We start from the raw sequence: 20,687 nt of genomic DNA on the forward strand, positions 1-20,687 counted from the left end.
AGGTTGTTCAAGAAGACTTCATCATTCATATTACAGAGGCTAAGTATTAGGGCAGAGATTGGAATGAAGAATAAGACTATCAAAGGAGGCTTCCTAGAAAAAGTTTCATTTAAGCCTTGAAGAGTATATGGAGGGGGCAGCTAGGTGGGCTCAGTGGATGGAGAGCCAGACCTAGAGATGGAAGGTTTTGGGTTCAAATATGGCTTCAGATACTTCCTAGCTGTGTGACCCTGGATGAGTCACTTGACCCCCATTGCCTAGCCCTTACTGCTCTTCTGCCTTGGAACCAATACCCAGTATTGATTCTAAGATAGAATTTTATTTCTATCTCTTTTTTTAAGGATTTTTTCAGGATTTTAAAACAAAAGAGTATATGGAATTTCTTGAAGAATAGAGAGGGATGATATTTTCATGGAGTGGGATGGAAAGATACACAAAACTGTGAAGTGACTGGAATGGATAAAGTGAAAGGCACATTTAAGGAGAGTAGGGAAAAGTAAGGTTGAGAGATTTAGGCCAGGTTTCAGAGAGTCTAGAGCACCAGGCCAGCCTTTTCTTTATCTTTGTTCTTTATCACATTCTTTATCGTCTAGGCAATGGAGAGCCACTTAGGGGTTTTGAGCAGTGTAGTAAAGCCATAATTGAGAAAGATTACTCTAGTGGTATAGACTAGTGATGAGAAGAGTCTAGAAATAGGGAGATCAATTAGGAGATTATTACAATAGTCCAAATGAGAGGTGATGAGGACTTGAATTAGTATAGTGGCAATCAAAGTGAAAAGGAGGGTATGAATGCAGAAGAAATAATAAGAGTAACTCATAATTATATATTTTAATTTTTAAAGAGCAATTTCATTTTTATTTAATAGATATTTATTAAGTGCCTACTATGTGCCAGGTACTGCATTAAGTACTCAGGGATAAAAAAAAGAAGCACTTTCTTCATAGCAATGTTTTGAGGTAAGTAGAGTACAAAGATTATTATCCCCTTTTTACAGATGAAAAAATTGAGGGCCAGAGAATTTATTATGACTATTAGAGCCAAAACTAGAACTTTAGATATTTTAACTACAAGTCATGGGCATCATTCCAAGAGGACCAGGCAGCTCATTAGATGCCAGCATTGCGGGAGGATTCAGAGGTGACTCTAAGGTGACAGTGAGTGGGAGAATGATGACACCATTAATAGAGACAAGGAGGAAGATTAGATGGAGTGTGGGGAGATTCTGAGTTTGGTTCTAATCATTGAACATGAGCTGATAGCAGGGGGTGAGGGGATGTTCAAATGGAAATACTCAATAGCCGTTTGAAGATGTAAAACTAATACCAGGGAGAGAATCCCTGCAAGAGCGATCCTGGCATAACAAGTTGACTCCATCCTTATTCACATTGCTTCTCTTTATATAGTGAATTTCAAGCTCAAATGGATTCCTTGTTCTTCCATGATCTCCTCTTGTCTTCTCCTTCATCTGGGGGCCTCATACACATGCCCTTCTCAGCCTGTCAAAAATCCTTCTCAGACTTGAAGGCTCATCTCCATTATCTCCTGACTTCATGAATCTCTCTCTGATTCCTCCTTCTTCCTCCCACCATTAAAGTGATCTCTCCTTTCTCAAACCTTCTTACTGAGAATAAAGATAATTCTTTGCTCATACCACATTTCATCTTTTATCGTATTTGCATGTGTAATTTTTCCCTCATTCCTAATTAGGTTGAGGACAAGAATTGTGCTATTTTTTATTGATGCCTTGCTCAGTAGGTGCTCAGTGGATGTTTATTTTATGATTGGAGAGACTTTACTCATAGTAGGTACTTAATAAATGTTTATATTATGGAATTAAAGAGAGAGATTTTGCCCATACGAGGTACTTTCTTCATATATATTTTGTGGAATTGGAGAGAGATTTGGTGTTACCTTCAAAGACATAAAAGGCTAAAGAAATGGCCATAGGTTTAGAGTTTTAATCATTATTAAAATTCTAATCTGCAGGACTGAATTCTTAACATGCAAGCCTGTATAAGGATGAAACAACACTGGTGGACATACCTTTGTATGGTTATTTCTATCTGTTTTCCTCAAAGCCTCCTGGCAGCCTTGATCAAGTTGACTGACAAGCCCCTTCTCTCTCCTCTTCAGCCTTGTCTCAGACCACATCCGCTCTCTTCAGGGCACTAGCCAGTCCTTCCCAGTCTCCTTCCCAGAGAACTACCAGACCTTGCCCAGGAACGCCCGACTTTCCTCGGGAAGTTCCCCACCTCCACTCCGCAACTTACCCAGTGATTACAAATATGCCCAGGACCGAGCCAGCCACCTGAAGATGTCCAATGAAGAGCGCCGGGCACACCGGGATGGCACCGTCTGGCAGCTGTATGAATGGCAGCAGAGGCAGCAGTTTAAACATGGGAACCCCACAGCCCCCATCTATGCAGGCTCCCCAGAGTTCGCTGACCAGGGCCGGAGCAAGAGCATGTTGGAGGTGCCACGATCCATCTCCGTCCCTCCATCTCCGACAGACCTCCCTCCCCTGGGTCCGCCACGGCTCTTTTCCACACGGAGGCCACACACGCCAGCGGAGAGGGTCACTGTGAAGCCCCTGGAGCAGAGGCGGAGTGTGGACATTTCCCTAGGAGGCTCCCCCAGGAAGGTCCGGGGCCACACTCTCAAGGTGAGAGCAGGGCAGTCTGCACAGCCTGCCTCCCCCATCCATTCTCCTTCGTCCTCCCACCCCTCTGATCTCTTGCTGAGGGTCGCCTGGAGCTCCAGAGCCTGGGCCCCTGGGAGAAAAGAGCACCTGTATCTTAGAATTGTGGTTACTTGGCCTTGAACAAGTTCATCACTTATAAAATGAAGATAATTTGTATTTATTTTGTTTATTTTATGGATACATATTGTATATGTTGTCTCCTCTTGCAAAAAGTAAGCTTCTCGAAGGCAGGGACTGTTTTTGATTTTGTGTCTTTAGTGCCTAATGTACTGCCTGGCACATAGTAGACTTTTAAAAAAAATTTTTTTATTGATTAATCAAGAAAATTTTTCCGTGGTTACTTGATTCATGTTCTTTCCCTCCCCTCCTCTCACCCCCTTCCCATAGCCAACACACAATCCCATACATAGTAGACTTTTAATAAATGCTTATTGAAATTCTAAAAAAAAAAAGAAAAAGAAAAACATGAACAATATGAAAGTATGTTTTGCATGATAATTCACATAATACTCAGATCAAATTGCTTATCATTTCCAAGAAGGGGGAGGAAAAGGAGGGAGATAATTTAGATCTTATAACTTCAGAAAACTTTGAAAATTATTACATGTAATTGATAAAATATCTTTAAATTATAAAAAATTGCTTATTGATTTAATGATAATTTTTGTTGATTTCATGGACGTGTAAGGATAAAATTAGAGCTTATATAAAAAGCATTAGTTGTTCAATTAGTCAACAAGCATTTATTAAGTACTTACTGGTTACTAAACATTGGGATGTTTTAAAGGCAAAAAAATAGTCCCTGCTTTGTCAAGGAGCTTGGGAGTCTAATGGGGGAGACAACATATAGACAACTGTAAACCAGATAATTGGTAATAATCAATAGAAGGTAACTAGGGAACTTTTTTTTAAACCCTTACCTTCTATCTTGGTATCAGTTTTAAGACAGAAAAATGAGCTAAGCAATTATGTGACCCAGAATCACATAGCTAGGAAGTGTATGAGGGCAGATTTGAACCAGGATCTCCCTGACCTCAGATCTGGCACTCTATCCACTGTGCTACCTAGCTGCCCCAACTAAGGAAATTCTATTTTTTTAAACACCTTCTGTCTTAGGATCAATACTAAGTATTTGTACGAAATCCAAATTGCAATAATAGCTAGACAACATTTGTTTCAAGGCAGAATTGCAATAGTGGCTAGATCTCGAGATCTATTTATCTTCTCTCATAAGGACAGCTTAGTTTATAAGAAGTAAGGACATGGAAGATCTTTTAGCTCATGCTTCCAGCTCTCTCTCTAGGAGCATGGAGTTTATTATATATATTTCAAGACTCATTTCACACAAAAGAACCCCCCTGAAACTTTGCAGATGTGCAGCAGATACAAATTATATCATATCAAAACACAAAAAATCTCATTTGACTTCAGAATAGAACAAAGCCAAGGCTGAATTTTGTCTGGCCCATTATCAAAAGCTAAGTCTGAAAATACTTTCTCAGGAATGAATAGCCCCCACTGGAGGAGATTTTGTCTAAATTTTGTCTATTATTGACCTTGACATGTCTAGAAACAGATTCAGAGTCCAGGCAGCCTTTTGCTTAATTTCTGTCTTTAGTCTGGGAGAGAAATTGTTAACCTCTTAACTGTTGGTTTGCTAGGAACTTAAAGCTTTTCAATAAGGAAAAGTGTGGATCAGAAAAGGAGTCAAAAGAGGAGTCTCAGATTTTTATCTATTTGAGACTATTTCTCTTATTGGCTTCCCACAGCTAGACAATTGCGGTTAAGTAACTCATTCAGAGTTACTTAGGAAGTTTCTGAAAGCAGATTTGAACCTAGGACTTCTCAACTCCAGGCCTGGCACCCTATCTACTGTGCTACCTAGCTGCCCCAGCTAGGTAAATGCTATTTTTTTAACCCTTTCCTTCTATCTTAGGATCAATACTAAGTATTTGTTCGAAGGAAGAATTGCAGTTAAGGGCTAGACAATTGGGGTTAAGTGACTTGCTCATAGTCACTAAGCTAGGAAGTATCTGAATCCCCATTTGAACCCAGGATCTCCTAACTCCAGGTCTGGCACTCTATCCACTTGAGCCACCTTGCCCATAGTCACTTAGCTAGAAAGTATGTGAATTCAGATTTGAACCCAGGATCTCCTAACTCCAGGTGTGGCACTCTATCCACTTGAGCCACCTAGTTGCCCCACTAGGGAAATTCTTAAGAGAGATAGGCATGTGATAGGAGGAGTTAGACTATGGCATCCAGAATCAAGAAAACTGGCATTAGAATTCTGAATCAGATACCTATTGTCCTGGGAAAAATCATTTAATTTATGAGTTTCTTCTGAAAAATGGTGATAACAGGCCCTATCTCCCAGGATTGCTAGCAGGTAAAAAGGAGATAATCCAAATAAAGCACTTTGCAAATCTTAAAATGCCATGGAAAGGCATTATTATTAGTTGTAATATTAATAACATGCTTCAAGAATCCACTCATTCTTTCTTTGGTATAGTTATTCCCTTTTTCAGTGTAGACTGCAGTCCCTCCATGATTATTAAAGGGTCCTTGAAAGTCTGTGTTGAATTTTTCATCCCCCTGCGGTCTTTCTGGTGATGACTTTCTCTGTACTGAACCAGGTTGGTCTTCAGAAAGCAGATATTTAGTCTCTCCCTAGGCCTATATTGCAACTTTTCCACCTTGATAAGCCCTTCTGCTGTTTGCATTTCTCTGGTATCACCCGCAGAACCTCTCTCCTCAGGTCAGCTTTTTTGAAGAAGGTCAGGGCAAGTACTTTGTGTGAACATCATTGTTGTTTTTTTTTCTGCTTATCTCATTTTTTTATTAAGTTTGATTGAGTTGAAATCGATGACTTTCTATTGGTAGAAATGGTCATGGGACAAGTTGCAAGTCCTGCTATTATTTAATTATCTACAGACCATCACACAGGTGGATAAAAATAGCTGCTTTTTGGGCAGATTATGACAAGTATTAACCATAATTGTCTCTTAGGGTCTTGTAGCTCTCTTGGCCTTCCAGAGAGCTATCATGTTGATAATTTCATTTTGTCACCATAGCAAGCCTGTGCAGTCCCTGTTATAATGATTATCTTTGTTTTGTAGCTGCAGAAACTGAGTCCCAGAGAGGGGTAGGCAATTGGTTTTCCAAGGTAGGACTAGACAGACATTGTGACAAGAAGACTGAGTTTGGAATTAGATATTAGATTTTAATCCTCCCTCTGCCCCTGACTAGCTGGATGACCCTGGTAAAGTCTTTTTCCCTCTATGAGCTTCACTTTCTTCATTGGTAAAACCAAGGAGTTAGACTGAATGATCTTTAAATTCGATCTCTTCTAGCCCTAAACTTTTCCTCTTGGAACCCAGGTCTCTCAGCTCCTAATCTTGTGCTTCTTTGTTTTACCTCTGCCTAGAGGGTGATGTTTTCCTGTGTCTGGAGTTTTCTCTATGTGTGATTCCCCCCTCTTCCCTTCTGCAGAACTCGTCTCATGTGGACAGACGCTCCATGCCATCCATGGGGTATATGACACACACTGTTAGTGCTCCCAGTTTACATGGAAAGTCGGTGAGTAGCCACAGATGGGGCAGAACAGGTTGGAGAGTGGGGGGATGGTGGTGGGAAGATATGCTGTCAATGGGGTGAGAGCAGGGAGAGTTGCAAAATTGGACTGAGTTACCTCCCAAGGCAGTTCTTAAGAGCTTGTGGTATTTTCTGGCCATAGTCTTTTCTTCCTTTGGCCCTAACTCTTATAAGTTGCCATTAACTATGCCATCTCTCTGGCCACATGCACTGTCTGGTGATTTTGACCCTCACCCTGGGCTTTAGGCACCCTCTTTATCTGCTCTTGTGCTCATCTGAGCTAAAAGGTTGAATGAATGAAATAATTGCGTAGTGGCGTCCGGTGCTATGCCCTTCTGGCACCGACGTAGAGAAAGTGATTACGGTGATCCTTCGCTGCATGCAGATGGCTAATTTCCTCTTTACAATGTGTCTACACACCCGCAGCCTGAAGAGTTAACATTACTTCTCATTCGATTAAGGAGACATCAGGCTAAGTTGGCTAGTGTGCGAAATTATACAATCGCCCAATTACTGCAACATGAGCCAACAATTCCCACCTACCAGGTCAGCTGCTGATGGGCCCCACCAAGTCCATGCGTTGTCTTGTGGGGACCCCCCGGGAGCTGGGGAGCGCCACGCTTGCAGCCCTTGCCCTCTTCGGCCGGTCATCTGGATCTCGGCTTTGCTTGCTGGCTTGTTCTCTCGCTCATTCCCTTTCTCTCCATCCCCCTTCAGTGTCATGGAGCGCTAGCTATCCTTGTTGTCATTGCCTTGCTTCCCAGTGGTCTTGGCAAACCTCCAGCCACCGGGAAGGAGGCTGCATGTGGGGCTGAGGGAGCTGGGTGCCGCTTTTCCTGGCTGAACAGAATGGCCAGCATCCTGGAGCCTTGTCAATGCGGGGACATCCTCGAGACTCTGAGGGTTGCTGTCACCACCAATGCCCCAGGGCCCTTTTTGGAAAGTCCAGTTGAGTGGATTAGGAGGCACTGGTGCCAGACAGCCCAGTAGTCCGGGGGCTTGACCAGTAAGAGGTGGCCTGTTTCCCCTCCCATGACTTCAGTTGTTTATGGAGGCACCTCAAGTGGCTTTTATCAGCCTGTGCCCTGGCAGGAAGGGAGTCAGTTGTAAGAGGCTATTGTCATTCTCCGAATTCTCAGAGTCAACTAGATGCTCTCTAAAGTATCTCCTAACTCTAAAGGTCAAAGGCTCAGAGCTGTAGAGCTGGGAGGAACCTCAAGGGCCATATAAATATACGTATACTCTAACCTCACTTTCAGATGAGGAAACTGAGGCCCAGGGAGTTTCTCATTTTCCCAAAATCATATAGGGAGGGTTTGAAGCCAGATCCTCTGACTTCAGTACTGGCCCATGTTCTATCCATTTGATATAGACAAGAAGTCTTCTCACAGAACCGTACATAGGATCATAGAAAGAGCAATAGAAATGGTCCGTAGGCTTGGTCTGGTTCTGTTTGGCCACTGAAGTGACTGATGATGAGAGAGGGAAAGGAAGCCACCAGCTTAGGGTTACACAGTGAGTAATGAAAGAGTTAGGCCTCCTCATGGCCAGCCCCAACCTACTACTGAAACAAGTTTAAAAGGCACAGGAATAATGTGATGAGGATGGGGGCTGTTTAATTGCCTCAGCTTTCCTTTTCTATTACAATAAGAATCAAATGCTTTGGGAAGATAACTAGTGAAGCATGATTTAGGGAAATAGATATGAATTTTAAACAAGGGCTAAATTTGGGCAACTTAAAAAATATGATAGCCCCTCCCTGCCATTGTTTCCTCCTGCCTTTTTGTCCTTTTTTGTGGAACAGTAGCCAGCCTTTAACAAAAACTCAGCCATTTAGCTAACCAATGGAGAATCCTGTTTCTGGGAAGAAGACAATAACTTGGCACAGAGCTAATGCCAAGGTAGTAGGGACAGGACAGGCATCCTAGGGCACTTGGACTGTGCCATTTAGTATCTAGAACTCTGAATTGGACATGGATTCATTAGCCACTGAGTGTGTCTCTCTTGTTCCCTGGGATGGGGATACAGGGGCCTCCAAATGCCATCTTAGCATTTTCTCTCCTCCTCCTTATACCCTTGATCTGTGACCCCCAACAGCTTCTGAGCTTTCCCTGAAGTCCTTGTACGTTTTAGGATGATTTTGTTCTCTGTGAGTAAGTAAACATAGCTCTGGTTTGCCTGTGGGTTCCTTCTTTGCTATCCTCTGCTCACCTGGTCACTGTCTCTGTGGAGAATGTGGAGGCTGAGATTCCTATTAAGTTCTCACGTCCTCGTCCACCCTTGCTGTGGCTGCAGGGGGATGAGTGTTTTCACCAGTTATCAGAAATCAAAGTACCTTTTCTTCAATTCAGAGGGTGATAGTTCTTCCTGTTCCTGATAATTCTATCAGTGTGAGGCTGACTTTTGGAGATGCCACTGGGTTTTATTTGAAGCACCAGCAGATAAGTCTGGCAGGGGAAGATTTCCTGAGTCTAGTTATTGACTCACAGCCCAGGTTCCATGCTGAGTAGCAGAATGGGCATTGTATAAGGAACTTCTCAAAGCTTTGGAGGAATGATTATTCTAGAAGTCTGGGCCTGGTCAAGGGTCTCAGAGGGCAGCTAGCCCACCCTCTGTTCTTCAGACAGGAATATGCCCAAAGTATCCAGTAAGACATTTTCTATTAAGCCTCGAACAAAAAATTTGTGAATAATAATAGTTGCCATAATGTTGTGGTAGGGAGAGATTTGTCCTTGCAGTCAAGACAAGCCTGGGTCAAGTCCTGCCTCTGACTCATACTGGTTAAGTGATCAGGGGCAAAGCATGTAACATCTCACTACACCCTAGTAGCTCTCCAAAACTCTAAGTTAATAGATAAGTTTTCCATCTGCATTTGTGGAATTTCCATACTGAGAGCTTAGCTCTTGACAACAGTGAAATTGCAGGACTGGACTGCCCCCTACCCCCTCAAAAAAATAATCTAACCCTGATATTTCAGTTAGTCATTTCCATAAAAAAAGAGAAAAAAGTAGTAGTAGTAGTAGTAGTAGTAGTAGTAGTAGTCGTAGTCGTAGTCGTAGTCGTAGTCGTAGTAGTAGTAGTAACAACAATTAGTATTTGTATATAGCATTTTAAGATTTTCAAAGCACTTTACAAATATTATCCTGTCTAGTTTTTACAGTGATCCTGGGAGGAAGGTACTATCATTATCCCCATATTATAAATGAGGAAACCAAGGTATATAGAGATTAAGTGATTCACCTAGGCTCACACAGCTAATGGTAGGCTGAATTTGAATATAGGTGTTTCTGACAGGAATTCCAGTGCTCTATTTATTGAGCTTCCTAGCATCTGTTAAGTGTCCAGTTATGTGCAAAGTACTACGTAGGTATACAAATACTAAAGTAAGATCTACCTATCTATCTATCTATCTATCTATCTATCTATCTATCTATCTATCTATCTATCTATCTATCTATCTATCTATCGGAGAATGGTGGTGAGAGGCAAAAAGATTGGGGGTAGTAGGGAGACACTGACCAAGAGGGCAAGCAAGGGCTTACAATCTACTTGGAGGAATATATGATTACAGATAAATAGATAGAGGATTCTGGGATCATAGATCTAGAGCTTTTAGGGACCCCAGAGGCCATTTGTTCCAACCCTTTCATTTTGGAGATGAGAAAACTGAGACTCATATAACTGAAGTTAAATGATTTGCCCAAGATCACATAGGTTGTTAAATATTGGAGGTGAGAGGTGAACCCAGATCCTCTGACTCCATATGCATTAATTTTTCCATTATATCATATTTATTTTGGGTTTGGGGATAACAGCCTGGGGGAATCAGTAAAAAGTTGTTGGAGGAAGTTGTTTGAGCTGAATTTTAAGAGAGCCAGGAGATTTAAAAGGTAGAGGTTAGGAGAAAAGTCTGTGCAGCAGCACCAAGGTAGGACTAGATAGAATGCTTTGTACCAGGAACAGTGAGTACACTGATTTGTCTGGAGCATGAGAGAGAGTAATTTGTGATCAGTCTGGAAAAATAAACTAGAACTAAAAAACCATGAAAGGCTTTAAATACCAAGCTGAGGAGTTTGTATTTTATCCTAGAAGCAATGAGAAGTCACTGAAATTTAATTAAGGAAATGGTAATGTCAGACTTGTGCTATAGAAATATCAGTTTGGCAAATGGGTTGGAAAAGTGAAGGACTGGATACAGAGTGACAAATTAGAAGGCTTCTGCAATACCCAGGAGAGAAGTACTAAGGGCCTGGACTAAGTTGGTTGTAGAGCAAATGGAGAGAAGGGGAGAGATAAGAGAGATATGGAGAAAGTGGAATTGTCAAGTCTTGGCAACAGATTGGATAGGGGGGACATATAAGTGAAGAGTCAAAGATGACTCCAAGACTTGCAAGGCTGAGTGACTCAGGGGTCTCTAGGCATGAATTCATATCCAGGAACTAGGGCATGAACTGGGTCCAGAGGGAAGAGGGGGACATAAGAGAAGCTTATGGGGCAGGGTTCAGATCAAGACTTGTAGTTGAAGCAGGTAATGAAAGCAAGGCAATCAAGGGTTCACTAACTTGTCTTCCAAGACATTTAGTCTTTTTTGGAGTGAGAGTTCAAATGGCATTGCTGCCACCAAAAGATCTGTGACCAAAACCAAGGGATGGGCAGAACAACTTCTATTTATCTACACGGGGTAAGCTTGGGAGAAAGGAGAGGGAGGCAAGGTAGGTCAGGGTAGCTTATCCCCCAATCTCCCTCAGTTTAGGCACCTTTTGGCCTCAGCCTTTGATGTTCAGGATATGTAAACTGGATTTAGCTTCCAGAGTTTTAAACTTTAAAGAGTCCTCTTACACATTATTTCATTTGAGCCTCATCTTCATCCTAATGCTATTATTTTATTTATTTTCTTAATTCCTCATTTAATAGATGGGGAAACTGAGGCTCATAGAAGTTATATGGCTTGCCTACAGTTACATAGCTAGTAAGTGTCAGAAGGGATCTAAAATCTAATCAGGCTGAATCTGAATTCACTGTGCCATCTGCTTATGCCCCAAGATCGTTTATAGCTATCTTTTGTCAGAATGACAAGCTAAATGTAGATTCTTTCCGAGATAGCTCTCCAGTTCTATTCTGGGGAAGTTGAAGGCTATAGAGTTTGGACCCAACAGGATTGTGGGGCAAGCTCCTTCTCCCTGCCTCTTGGGTGTCAGTGTCACATCTCTCTCTGTGAATGGAGAACAAGTCAATGAGATGCAGCAGTCCCCCTAGTCCCTCGTGGACATCTCCCATTGGATCATGTCTCTAGCGCTTTGCTTGAGGAGAGACATGTGCTGCTTTTGTCATGATGGATCTCTTTCATTTCTTCATTAAAATGTGTGAATCATCCAAGAAACCTTGATCTGCTGCCACTGCTGCTGCTGCTGCTGTTGTTGCTGCTTTTAGAGGATGTAAGGAAACCCTTGGTGTGTAACTGCTCTTTTTTTTTTCTCTCTCTCTCTGCTTCCTTGGAGGCTGATGACACTTACCTTCAGCTGAAGAAAGACCTGGAGTATCTGGACCTAAAGGTGAGCAGACCTAGAACCCACTTCACCCACTCTCCTTCTCTCCCACAGCTACATCTTTAGCCTACAGGCTGGCTTCTAAGGCTAAGAGAAGAATGAATTGATTCCTATTTGGATTTATCTCCCCTTTTTATTTGGAAGCAACATGGGAGAGTAAAAAAAAAAGTGAAAGACATGGCTCCCATGCTTATAAATCATGGGCCAGACACCTAACTCAGTTTGCTCATCCGTAAAATGTGACTAACAATTCTTTCACTTCCTATTTAATAGAACTTTCATGGGGAAAGGTATTTTTCTGTTCATTTATTTTTAAAGTTTCTGTTTATTTATTTTTTAAATAGTTTTCCATGTTTCCATGACTCTTTCCCTCCCCTCTTCGCTCCCCCTTACTAGAGCCGACAAGCAATTCCACTGGGTTGTACTAATGCTATCGCTTGATACCTATTTCAATATTATTCATTTTTGCTATAGAGCAATGAAAGGTGTAGTTCTTGCCATTATTCGTAGAAAGTTTATGATTCAGAAAGTGGGAGCTTATCATTCTGGACCCTGTGATGTCTTTGGTATGAGAACTTCCATTGTAGAAACTCTCTTCACCTGATGCAAATTAGGAATCCATCTGTCACTTATGGTATTAGAAAATTGTGTAAGGCACTGAGATTTACCCATGGGCACAGAGCCAGAATGTGTTAGAGGCAGAACTTGAACATAGGCCCCTCATGATAATTAAGGCTAATTCTCTGCCCACTATGCCAAAAATGTCTGCATTTAGTTGATTGCAACCATAAAAAATGAACTATTGGGGCAGCTGGGTAGCTCAATGGAGTGAGAGCCAGGCCTAGAGACTGGAGGTCCTAGGTTCAAACCCGGCCTCAGCCACTTCCCAGCTGTGTGACCCTGGGCAAGTCACTTGACCCCCATTGCCCACCCTTACCAATCTTCCACCTATGAGACAATACACCAAAGTACAAGGGTAAAAAAAAATGAACTATTCTCTGCTCCATAGGTTCTAGCCATTTTCAGTGTGGGTCTGTGAGATAAGGACCAATTGTGTAACTTCTCCAGACTTTTCAGACTTCTGTTCCATATTTTCAGACTCTGGTGACTACACATCTGGGGTTTTTTAATCTTGGATTGATAGGTTTTTATTTTTGTTTACATGTTGTTCAATGTTAGTCTTTTTGTCAAGTAGTATTCAGTTACTCCCAAGAATCCTTAGACCCTTAGTAGTTTTCAGGGCTAGGGGCAGTTCTAGAAGACTGATAGCAGTGACCTCTGACTGGGTTATAGATAGATCTGAATGTCTTTCAGACTGTTCCAGGGTCTCTTCTCTCTCTCAGATAAAGAGGCTGGTCCTGTCCCTAGTGATGCTCTCTTCCCCTTATTATTTTTATTTTAAATAGGTTTCTACAGCATGAAGATAGGATTAAACTAGTGCTGGGGGGAAGAGGAGAAGCTTACTCAGAAAAAAGGTCTGCTATCTGTTAGCTCCTCACAGCAGACCATCCTCAAGACTCCTCTTGTGAAGAGCACTGCTCGTGGTGCCTGGGTTAGGGAATAGCTCTAAGAGGGAAGAACTCCCTAATTAATAGCATATGTGAGCATAAAGATTGAGGGCCAGGTAGCAAGCACAAACGCACACCACCACTCTCCCCGAAGGACTTACTCCAGGAATTTGTGTAACAGATGTGACCCAGCAGGCAACCTGAAGAGGCTAACCCAGCTTTGTCTAAGACTTTCAAGCTGGGTCGGTGGAAATGGAGCTTGGAATCCTAAAGAATCTTATAACTGACCAGTGTTTTACTGAGTGCCTGCTCTGTGTTCACACAGCCTTCAGGCTTATGGGAACCATAAGGGAAGGCAAAAACAATATCTTAAGAACTTAACTATTTGGAAAAACTAAAGTTAAAAGAGAAATGAGACAACCTATACTTTAGTTCTATAGTATGTGGCACAGAAAATGTGCTATAAGAGCAAAAGGGAATTGGGGAAGGCAGGGCTGGAGGAGGAGAGAGAAAGGTGAGATGAGGAATCTTTGTTGTCTGGAGGAGTTAAGGAAAGATTTGCAGAGAGATGGCATTTATCCCTTGCAACAGACAGATAAAGCATTCTATTTATTTATTTGTTTGTTTTTAGTAAAAAAACAAAACAAAACAAAAACCCTTACCTTCCTTCTTGGAGTCAATACTGTGTATTATTGGCTCCAAGGCAGAAGAGTGGTAAGGGATAGGCAATGGAGGTTAAGTGACTTGCCCAGGGTCACACGGCTGGGAAGTATCTGAGGCCATATTTGAACCTAGGACCTCCTGTCTCCAGGTCTGGCTCTCAATCCATTGAGCTACCCAGCTGCTCCCTAAAGCATTTATTAAGGACTTACTATGTGCCAGGCATTGTGCTAAGCCCTGGGAACCCAAATACAGTAGGGCTTGGGTTTATGGGTTTATGTGAACTCCACACTTGCTAATTCAGGTATACATGATTGGCAATCAAAAAAAAGGCAGAAAACAACACAAAATAAATATTTTTAGTTATGCACTAAAACAATAGCATCTCCCCAAGTGAATTAAAGTCTTGCAACATTCATTCTGAGAAGTGTCAGGATGAGTCATTGTGTCATTTTGCCCCATGTGTTAGCTTCCCCATCAATCTTTGTCCCAGGTTCTTGCTTGTAACGGGTCATGTCCAAGTCAGAGCAATGCTTCTCTTTGTTTCATTAATTCTGTTTAGTTATTAATAATGGCCCCAAAGCACAAGGAGTAGTGATTCTGGTAGCTCTAATAATCCCAAGAAAAGTCATAAAGTAACTACATATATTTGTATAAGAAATTCTTAAGTAATGGGCTTCACTATTTTGTGTGATTTTCAACTTACATGAAGGGTCTTGGAACATATTATTCCTATAAAATGAGGTAAAGTGTTGGAACATATTGGTCCTACTGTATAAATAAAAAAGGAAGACAGTCCTTACTCTCGAGGAGTTGATAGTCTAAAAGGGAAAGACCTCACATAAAAGAGAAATGGTTTAAAGCTACTAACTGGTTCCAGACTTGGTTCTGGACTCCCAATGTGCTTTCTAGGACAGGGTCCAAGGGCCAACTCTGGAGACCGTTTAATCCAACCTTCTGCAACATCCATTTAATCCAACTTCTACAACATCTCCAACAAATGTTCCTACAGACCAATGGAACCAAACTCAAATAGAAATGGAGGCACCATATTGATTTAGAAAACCACAAATTAACATTATCTGTGATGCATTGTATTTCTATTGTTTTGTTAAACATTTCCCAATTAAATTTTAATCTGGTTTTAAGCTGTACCCACTGAAATCTCTATTTTTCTGTTCCAGATACTGCTGAAAGATCTAAGGAAAATGGTCCCACTTTTGGACACCTAATTATGAGAAAGATTTCTGTTACATTCTGCCTAAATTTGTCCCTCTGCAACTTCTTTGCTCCTAGTTTTGCCTTCCAAGCAAAACATAGTTAATCACTCTTCCACACAATAGCTCTTCAAATGTCTGAAGATAGTTTTTATCTCTTTATTCTCCACTCCCACAACCCTTCAGGTCTTCTTATCCAGGCTAACTATTCCCACTCCATTCAGTTATTCTTCAGAAGAACACTATCTCAAAACCCTTTACTGTCCTGGTTGCCCAGTTCTTTAGTTATAAAGTTTAATGCAATGTGACTATAATGCCCTGGGGTCAAGTCAACAAGCATTTATTTTTATTTTAAACTCTTACATTCTCTCTTAAAATTGACACCAGTTCCAAGGCAGAAGAGTAGTAAGGATTAAACTGTGAGAGTCAAGTGACAGGCCCAGGGTCACATAGATAGGAGGTATCTGTAGTGGGATTTGAACCCAGTGCCAAAGCTGGCACACTATCCTGTGTGCCACTTAGCTTCCCATCAACAAACATTTATGGGGCATGGTTTCTCAAAATATGGTGTCAGTGACAATATTCTTATTGTATGCTTTATTCTTGTTTTAAAACCTTTACCTTCTATCATAGAATCAATACTGAGTATTAGTTCCAAGGCAGAAGAGGCTAGGCAATGGGGGTTTAGTGACTTGTCCAGGGTCACATAGCTAGAAAGTGTCTGGAGCCAGATTTGGACCCAACATTGTAAGCTTTGTAAGCAGTTTTCCATCATGTTGGATAAGACTCCAGTTAGAGTAGAAGCACCATTTAGCCCTCAATGCATGTCACCTGTCCATGGTGCTGAAGAGCTTTTTATTATATAATAGGATAGACTCCACTTAGAGTAGAAGCACCATTTAACCCTCAATGCATGACACCTGTCCATGGTGCTGAAGAGTTCTCGAGAACACTCAGGATGCTGCTCCAAGTGTCCAACTTGGTGGCAGACAAGCCCTCTGAAGCCTTCACAAGTTGTATTTCATAGAGCTCAAAAACCTGCTCTCTGAAATGCCAAATCCCCGTGTTTTGTTGGGGGCTCCGAAATTTGGGGGATTTGGGGGGGCGGCTTTGGTTTTTCTTTCTAACTGCAGCAGATAGATTGAGGAGTGTTATTTTCACTGTACTCTCATTCCTCAATGCATTTTCTTCTAGCATTTCCCTTGAGGGTGGGGATAGGAGTAGGGAAAGAAACCCTCTCTCCAGCCCATCACTCAGAGAAGACCTTTTCTTGTCTTCCTCAGACCTTAGGTGCTTGCCCTGCATTTTTATCAAAGCATTGTTCAAGGGAAATTTTTTGAAAACAACAGTAACCTTACACCAAGGATAGTCAGGATTTGCCTTCCCTGTGAGGCCATCAAGTGTTTACTATGCTTTGAAGATAAACTGCTGTCTATGTGGCCATGCTTTTACCTGGCCAAGAAAATAAATGCCTTTTATTAGTCAATCAATAAGCATGTTGCTGATTGACAGTTGCTAGACACTGTCCCAGACTCTAGAGGTATAAAAATAAGAGTGAAACAGTTCTTTCCTTTAAGGAGTTTACATTCTATAAAGAAAGAAAGAACGTGATCTATTCCATTTTAACAAGCATTTATCAAGTGTTCCCAAGTATTAGAGACATAAAAAATAAAATTAAAAAGTCCCTGCCCTTAAAGAGCTTGCATTATCAGTGAGCATTTATTAATCATCAGTTGTCTGTCAGGCATTTTGATAGGCACACGTAATCTCGGCCAGTGAGGGAGGCTGAAACTGGTGAATTTGTTAAACTCCAGAATAGGGCTAAAGTCCCATTGGGTTTCTGCGCTAAGGGTGGCACCAACATAGTGTCAAGAATAGGGAGGAAGGGCATCTAGCCACTTAAAATGAGGTGGTTAAAGCTTCTGTGTTGATCATTATTAGGATTAGGGACAACTAGATGGTGCTGTGGGTCTGAAGTCAGGAAGACTCATCTTCCTGAGTTCAAATCTGCCCTCAGACACTAATTAATTAGTTTTGCGACCCCAGGCAAGTCACCTAACCTTGTTTGCCTCTGTTTCCTCATCTGTGAAATAAGCTGGAGAAGGAAATGGAAAACCACTCCATTGTCTTTGTCAAGAAAACCCCAAATGGATGTAGACTCTAAGCGATCACCCTAATGCAAATATTAATAATATGGAAATAGGTCTTGATCAATGACATATGTAAAATCCAGTGGAGTTACTTGTTGGCTATTGGGGAGGGGGAGGAGGAGAGGGAAAGAACATGAATCATGTAACCATGGGAAAATAGTCTAAATTAAACAAATAAATAAATTTCTTCAGTTGGAAAAAATAAAAGAAAAAAAAAGAAAACCCCTAATGGGTTCAAAAAGAGTCAGACACAACTGAAAGTCTAAACAATTTTACATGTATATATATATTACATTAATATAATATATAACCACCTACTATGTATATATTATACTATGATATATAATATATTTATATGTAATAATTGTATGAGAGGACTCTGTGACTTGAGATGGTACCTTTTTTCCTGCTTAAGATATCAGACACTACTCATATAATCTTGATCAACACAGCTTTTCTTCTTTTTTTTTTTTTGCAGAAGTAATCTAAGTTCCTTTCAACCCGAAGCACTCAATTTCTCTTCCCTTTACCTTTTTCCTTTCCCTCTCACCTTCTGATACTCCTTTCACAGACAATGAATTTTCCCTTTCTGAACTGCTGAGGCAAACACTATGCCCAGAGGATTGACCTTCACCAGCCTCATTTTCTAACTCAATCTTTTAATTGTTTCCTTTGTAGATGACCCGTGACACTCTCAAGGATAGAAGCCTGAAGCCTGTGAAAGTAGCCGAGAGTGATATTGATGTGGGTGATGGGCAACGTTTCCCCTTTGTCCCTTACCCATTCCCCAGGCCAGAGAAGGAGTCTGGGGGAGGTCATTGCGAGGTCTGAAGGGTTATAGGGAACTTCAAAATGGGCAAGTTTCATTCCTTCAAGGATACATAATTCCAAATCCTTCACACCTTACAGACAGTTCTTTAGGAATTGCTGAAGCTATAAAAATTAGTCCCCTGGTAATCAGACTTGAGCTAGCCTAGTGCTCCCAGGATGGTCATCATCATCATCCCACACTCAGATCTTTTCCAGCATGTCAAATCCTACTGAACCTTTGAGAGCTAAGCCCAAGGTCATCTCAGGGCCAGGAGGAGGCATGAGGGCACACTTGATGGGATAGACAGCATCCTAATCCAGCTTCTTTATTATTTCATTTCATATATGATCTTTCTTTATTGTTAGGTAAAATTAAGCATACTCTGTGAACAAGACAGGATCCTGCAGGATTTGGAAGACAAGATAAGAGCCCTCAAGGAGAACAAAGTAATTGAATTTAAGATATGTATATTATTTATATTATATAGGTTATATTTAATATATATTTATGTATATGTACAAATATAGATTTATATTTTTTAAAGTAGTGAGAGGGAAGAAAGTGGACATTCTGTTGTTTTTGTCTCATTTTTCCTGAAACAAAAAACCTGAGCAGGGTCTCTTTAAAACAAGCACATCACCAGGAATGACAAGGAATGGTCTTTCAAAGAGATTTATTGGGTGACTTGTGGAAATTTAGAAGGTAACTGTCTCAAGCTTTTCTGTGAGCCTGCTAAAAGTCTTATCTAAGGAGATATGAAGCTTATTTGTAATTCTTTACTCCTGGGGAGACTGAGGTTGATGGATCTACCAGAATGGTAGAACATCCTAGAGATTATTCTTCAGTGACAGGCCCTTTGAGGGTATGGGGTCACCTCTGCTTCTTGGTAAGAGATTGAAGGAAGAAATATCAATTCTAAGACAGAAGAGCAGCAAGGGCTAGGCAACTGGGCCTAAATGCCTTGCCCAGGGTCACACAGCTAGAAAGTATCTGACCCCAGGCTCTCCCAACTTCAGGCCTGGCTCTCTATCTACTGAGCTACCTAACTGCTCCAACAGGAGGTTTTTTGGAAGGGGTATAGTGAATAGAGCATACAACTTGGAATCCAAAGATCTGAGTTTGAAGCCAGCCTCCTGTAAATCCATTACCTTCTTTCAGCCTCCGTTTCTTACTGCAAAAAGGAGATAATAAAGCCCCTTACCTCAGAGGGTTGTTATGAATATCTAATGAAATAATATCTGTAATATACTTTACAAATCTTAAAAAGATATACAAAGATTAGTTATTTTCATTATTACTACTACTACTACTACTACTACTACTACTACTACTACTACTACTACTACTACTACTACTACTACTACCACTACTACTACTACTACTACTACTACTACTACTACTACTACTACTACTACTACTACTACTACTACTAGAAGACGATGTTAGGGATGAGCCTGCAAGCTTGTTATTTTGTTCCTTCCATCACTGAAGTAGGGCATCCCCATCTCTGGAGACATTTATGCAGAGATTGGATGAACACCATTAGAGAGAATGGAAAGCAAAAGTTCTTCCTGGAGTCTTTGGCTAGATTTCAGGGAAGGTCTGTGAAACTGGAGAAGAGGGAAGGAATGACATCTTTCTTTTCATTAACTTATAGCAGAAATTTAGCATTTCCCTCCATTGTGAATGTAGGCATCCAACATTATTCTGAGAAGGGGTCACAGACATCCCTGGTGCACAGATGGCCATGAGCCAGTTTTGTAGAGGGATTCTTGCCCTGAGTGAGAAGTTAGGGTCTTAGATCTCTGCCATTTCTGCTGAGTTTCTTTAAAAACCTGAGTCTCTCTTATTTAGGACCAGCTAGAGTCAATCCTGGAGGTCTTGCACAGACAGATGGAACAGTACAAAGACCAGCCCCAGCATTCAGAGAAGATTTCTTACCAACAAAGACTGCTGCAAGAGGATCTAGTTCACATACGAGCGGAGATATCCAAACTATCAACAGTATGTAATGGGGGGAGGGAATATAGGGGTGCAGAAACTGGGGGGTGGGGTGGGGAGATGGAGCCATCCAACCCTGGACAGCTCACACTTCATGGTTTTTGGTAAGGGGACTGCTCTTCAAAAGTCACAAAGAATAGGAGAATTCTGCCAGTAATGATGAATTACACCAATAGGAGGTCTTCATTCTAAAACTCAACAGTCCCAAAGACTAATCTGGAGCCACTCAGGAGGAGCTGGGTCTAGGACTTTGGGCATTAATTCTATTCATCTCTTTGTCTCAACAACTCTCCTGTCATATTGGTCTTATCTTGAAGACATCCCAGAGACATTTAATGAGACATTTAAATCCTCAATTGGGGATTAGAGGACCCAGGACACAGAGTATGACTCAGAATTTTGTGTTTCAGAACAGAACCTAATTTTACCTGTAAAAGTTACTCAAGGATTTCAGTTTAACATATATTTATTCATTGTTTGTTTGTTTTTTATTTTT

At 41.2% G+C, this 20,687-nt stretch overlaps 1 protein-coding gene across 1 annotated transcript in view; it reads left to right on the forward strand.

The window, feature by feature from the left end:
* The window catches only part of PLEKHA7 (pleckstrin homology domain containing A7), a 98,841-nt gene that overhangs the window by 52,144 nt on the left and 26,010 nt on the right, over positions 1 to 20,687 (forward strand). Inside the window, exons 7-12 of the mRNA XM_044681810.1 lie at positions 2,116 to 2,665; positions 6,197 to 6,283; positions 11,797 to 11,850; positions 18,058 to 18,123; positions 18,556 to 18,636; positions 20,045 to 20,194. Of these exons, the coding sequence (XP_044537745.1) occupies positions 2,116 to 2,665; positions 6,197 to 6,283; positions 11,797 to 11,850; positions 18,058 to 18,123; positions 18,556 to 18,636; positions 20,045 to 20,194 (988 nt within the window). The remainder of the gene's footprint in view (positions 1 to 2,115; positions 2,666 to 6,196; positions 6,284 to 11,796; positions 11,851 to 18,057; positions 18,124 to 18,555; positions 18,637 to 20,044; positions 20,195 to 20,687) is intronic.

Source organism: Gracilinanus agilis, chromosome 6, assembly GCF_016433145.1.
Source record: "Gracilinanus agilis isolate LMUSP501 chromosome 6, AgileGrace, whole genome shotgun sequence".
NCBI classification, from domain to species: Eukaryota; Metazoa; Chordata; class Mammalia; order Didelphimorphia; family Didelphidae; genus Gracilinanus; species Gracilinanus agilis.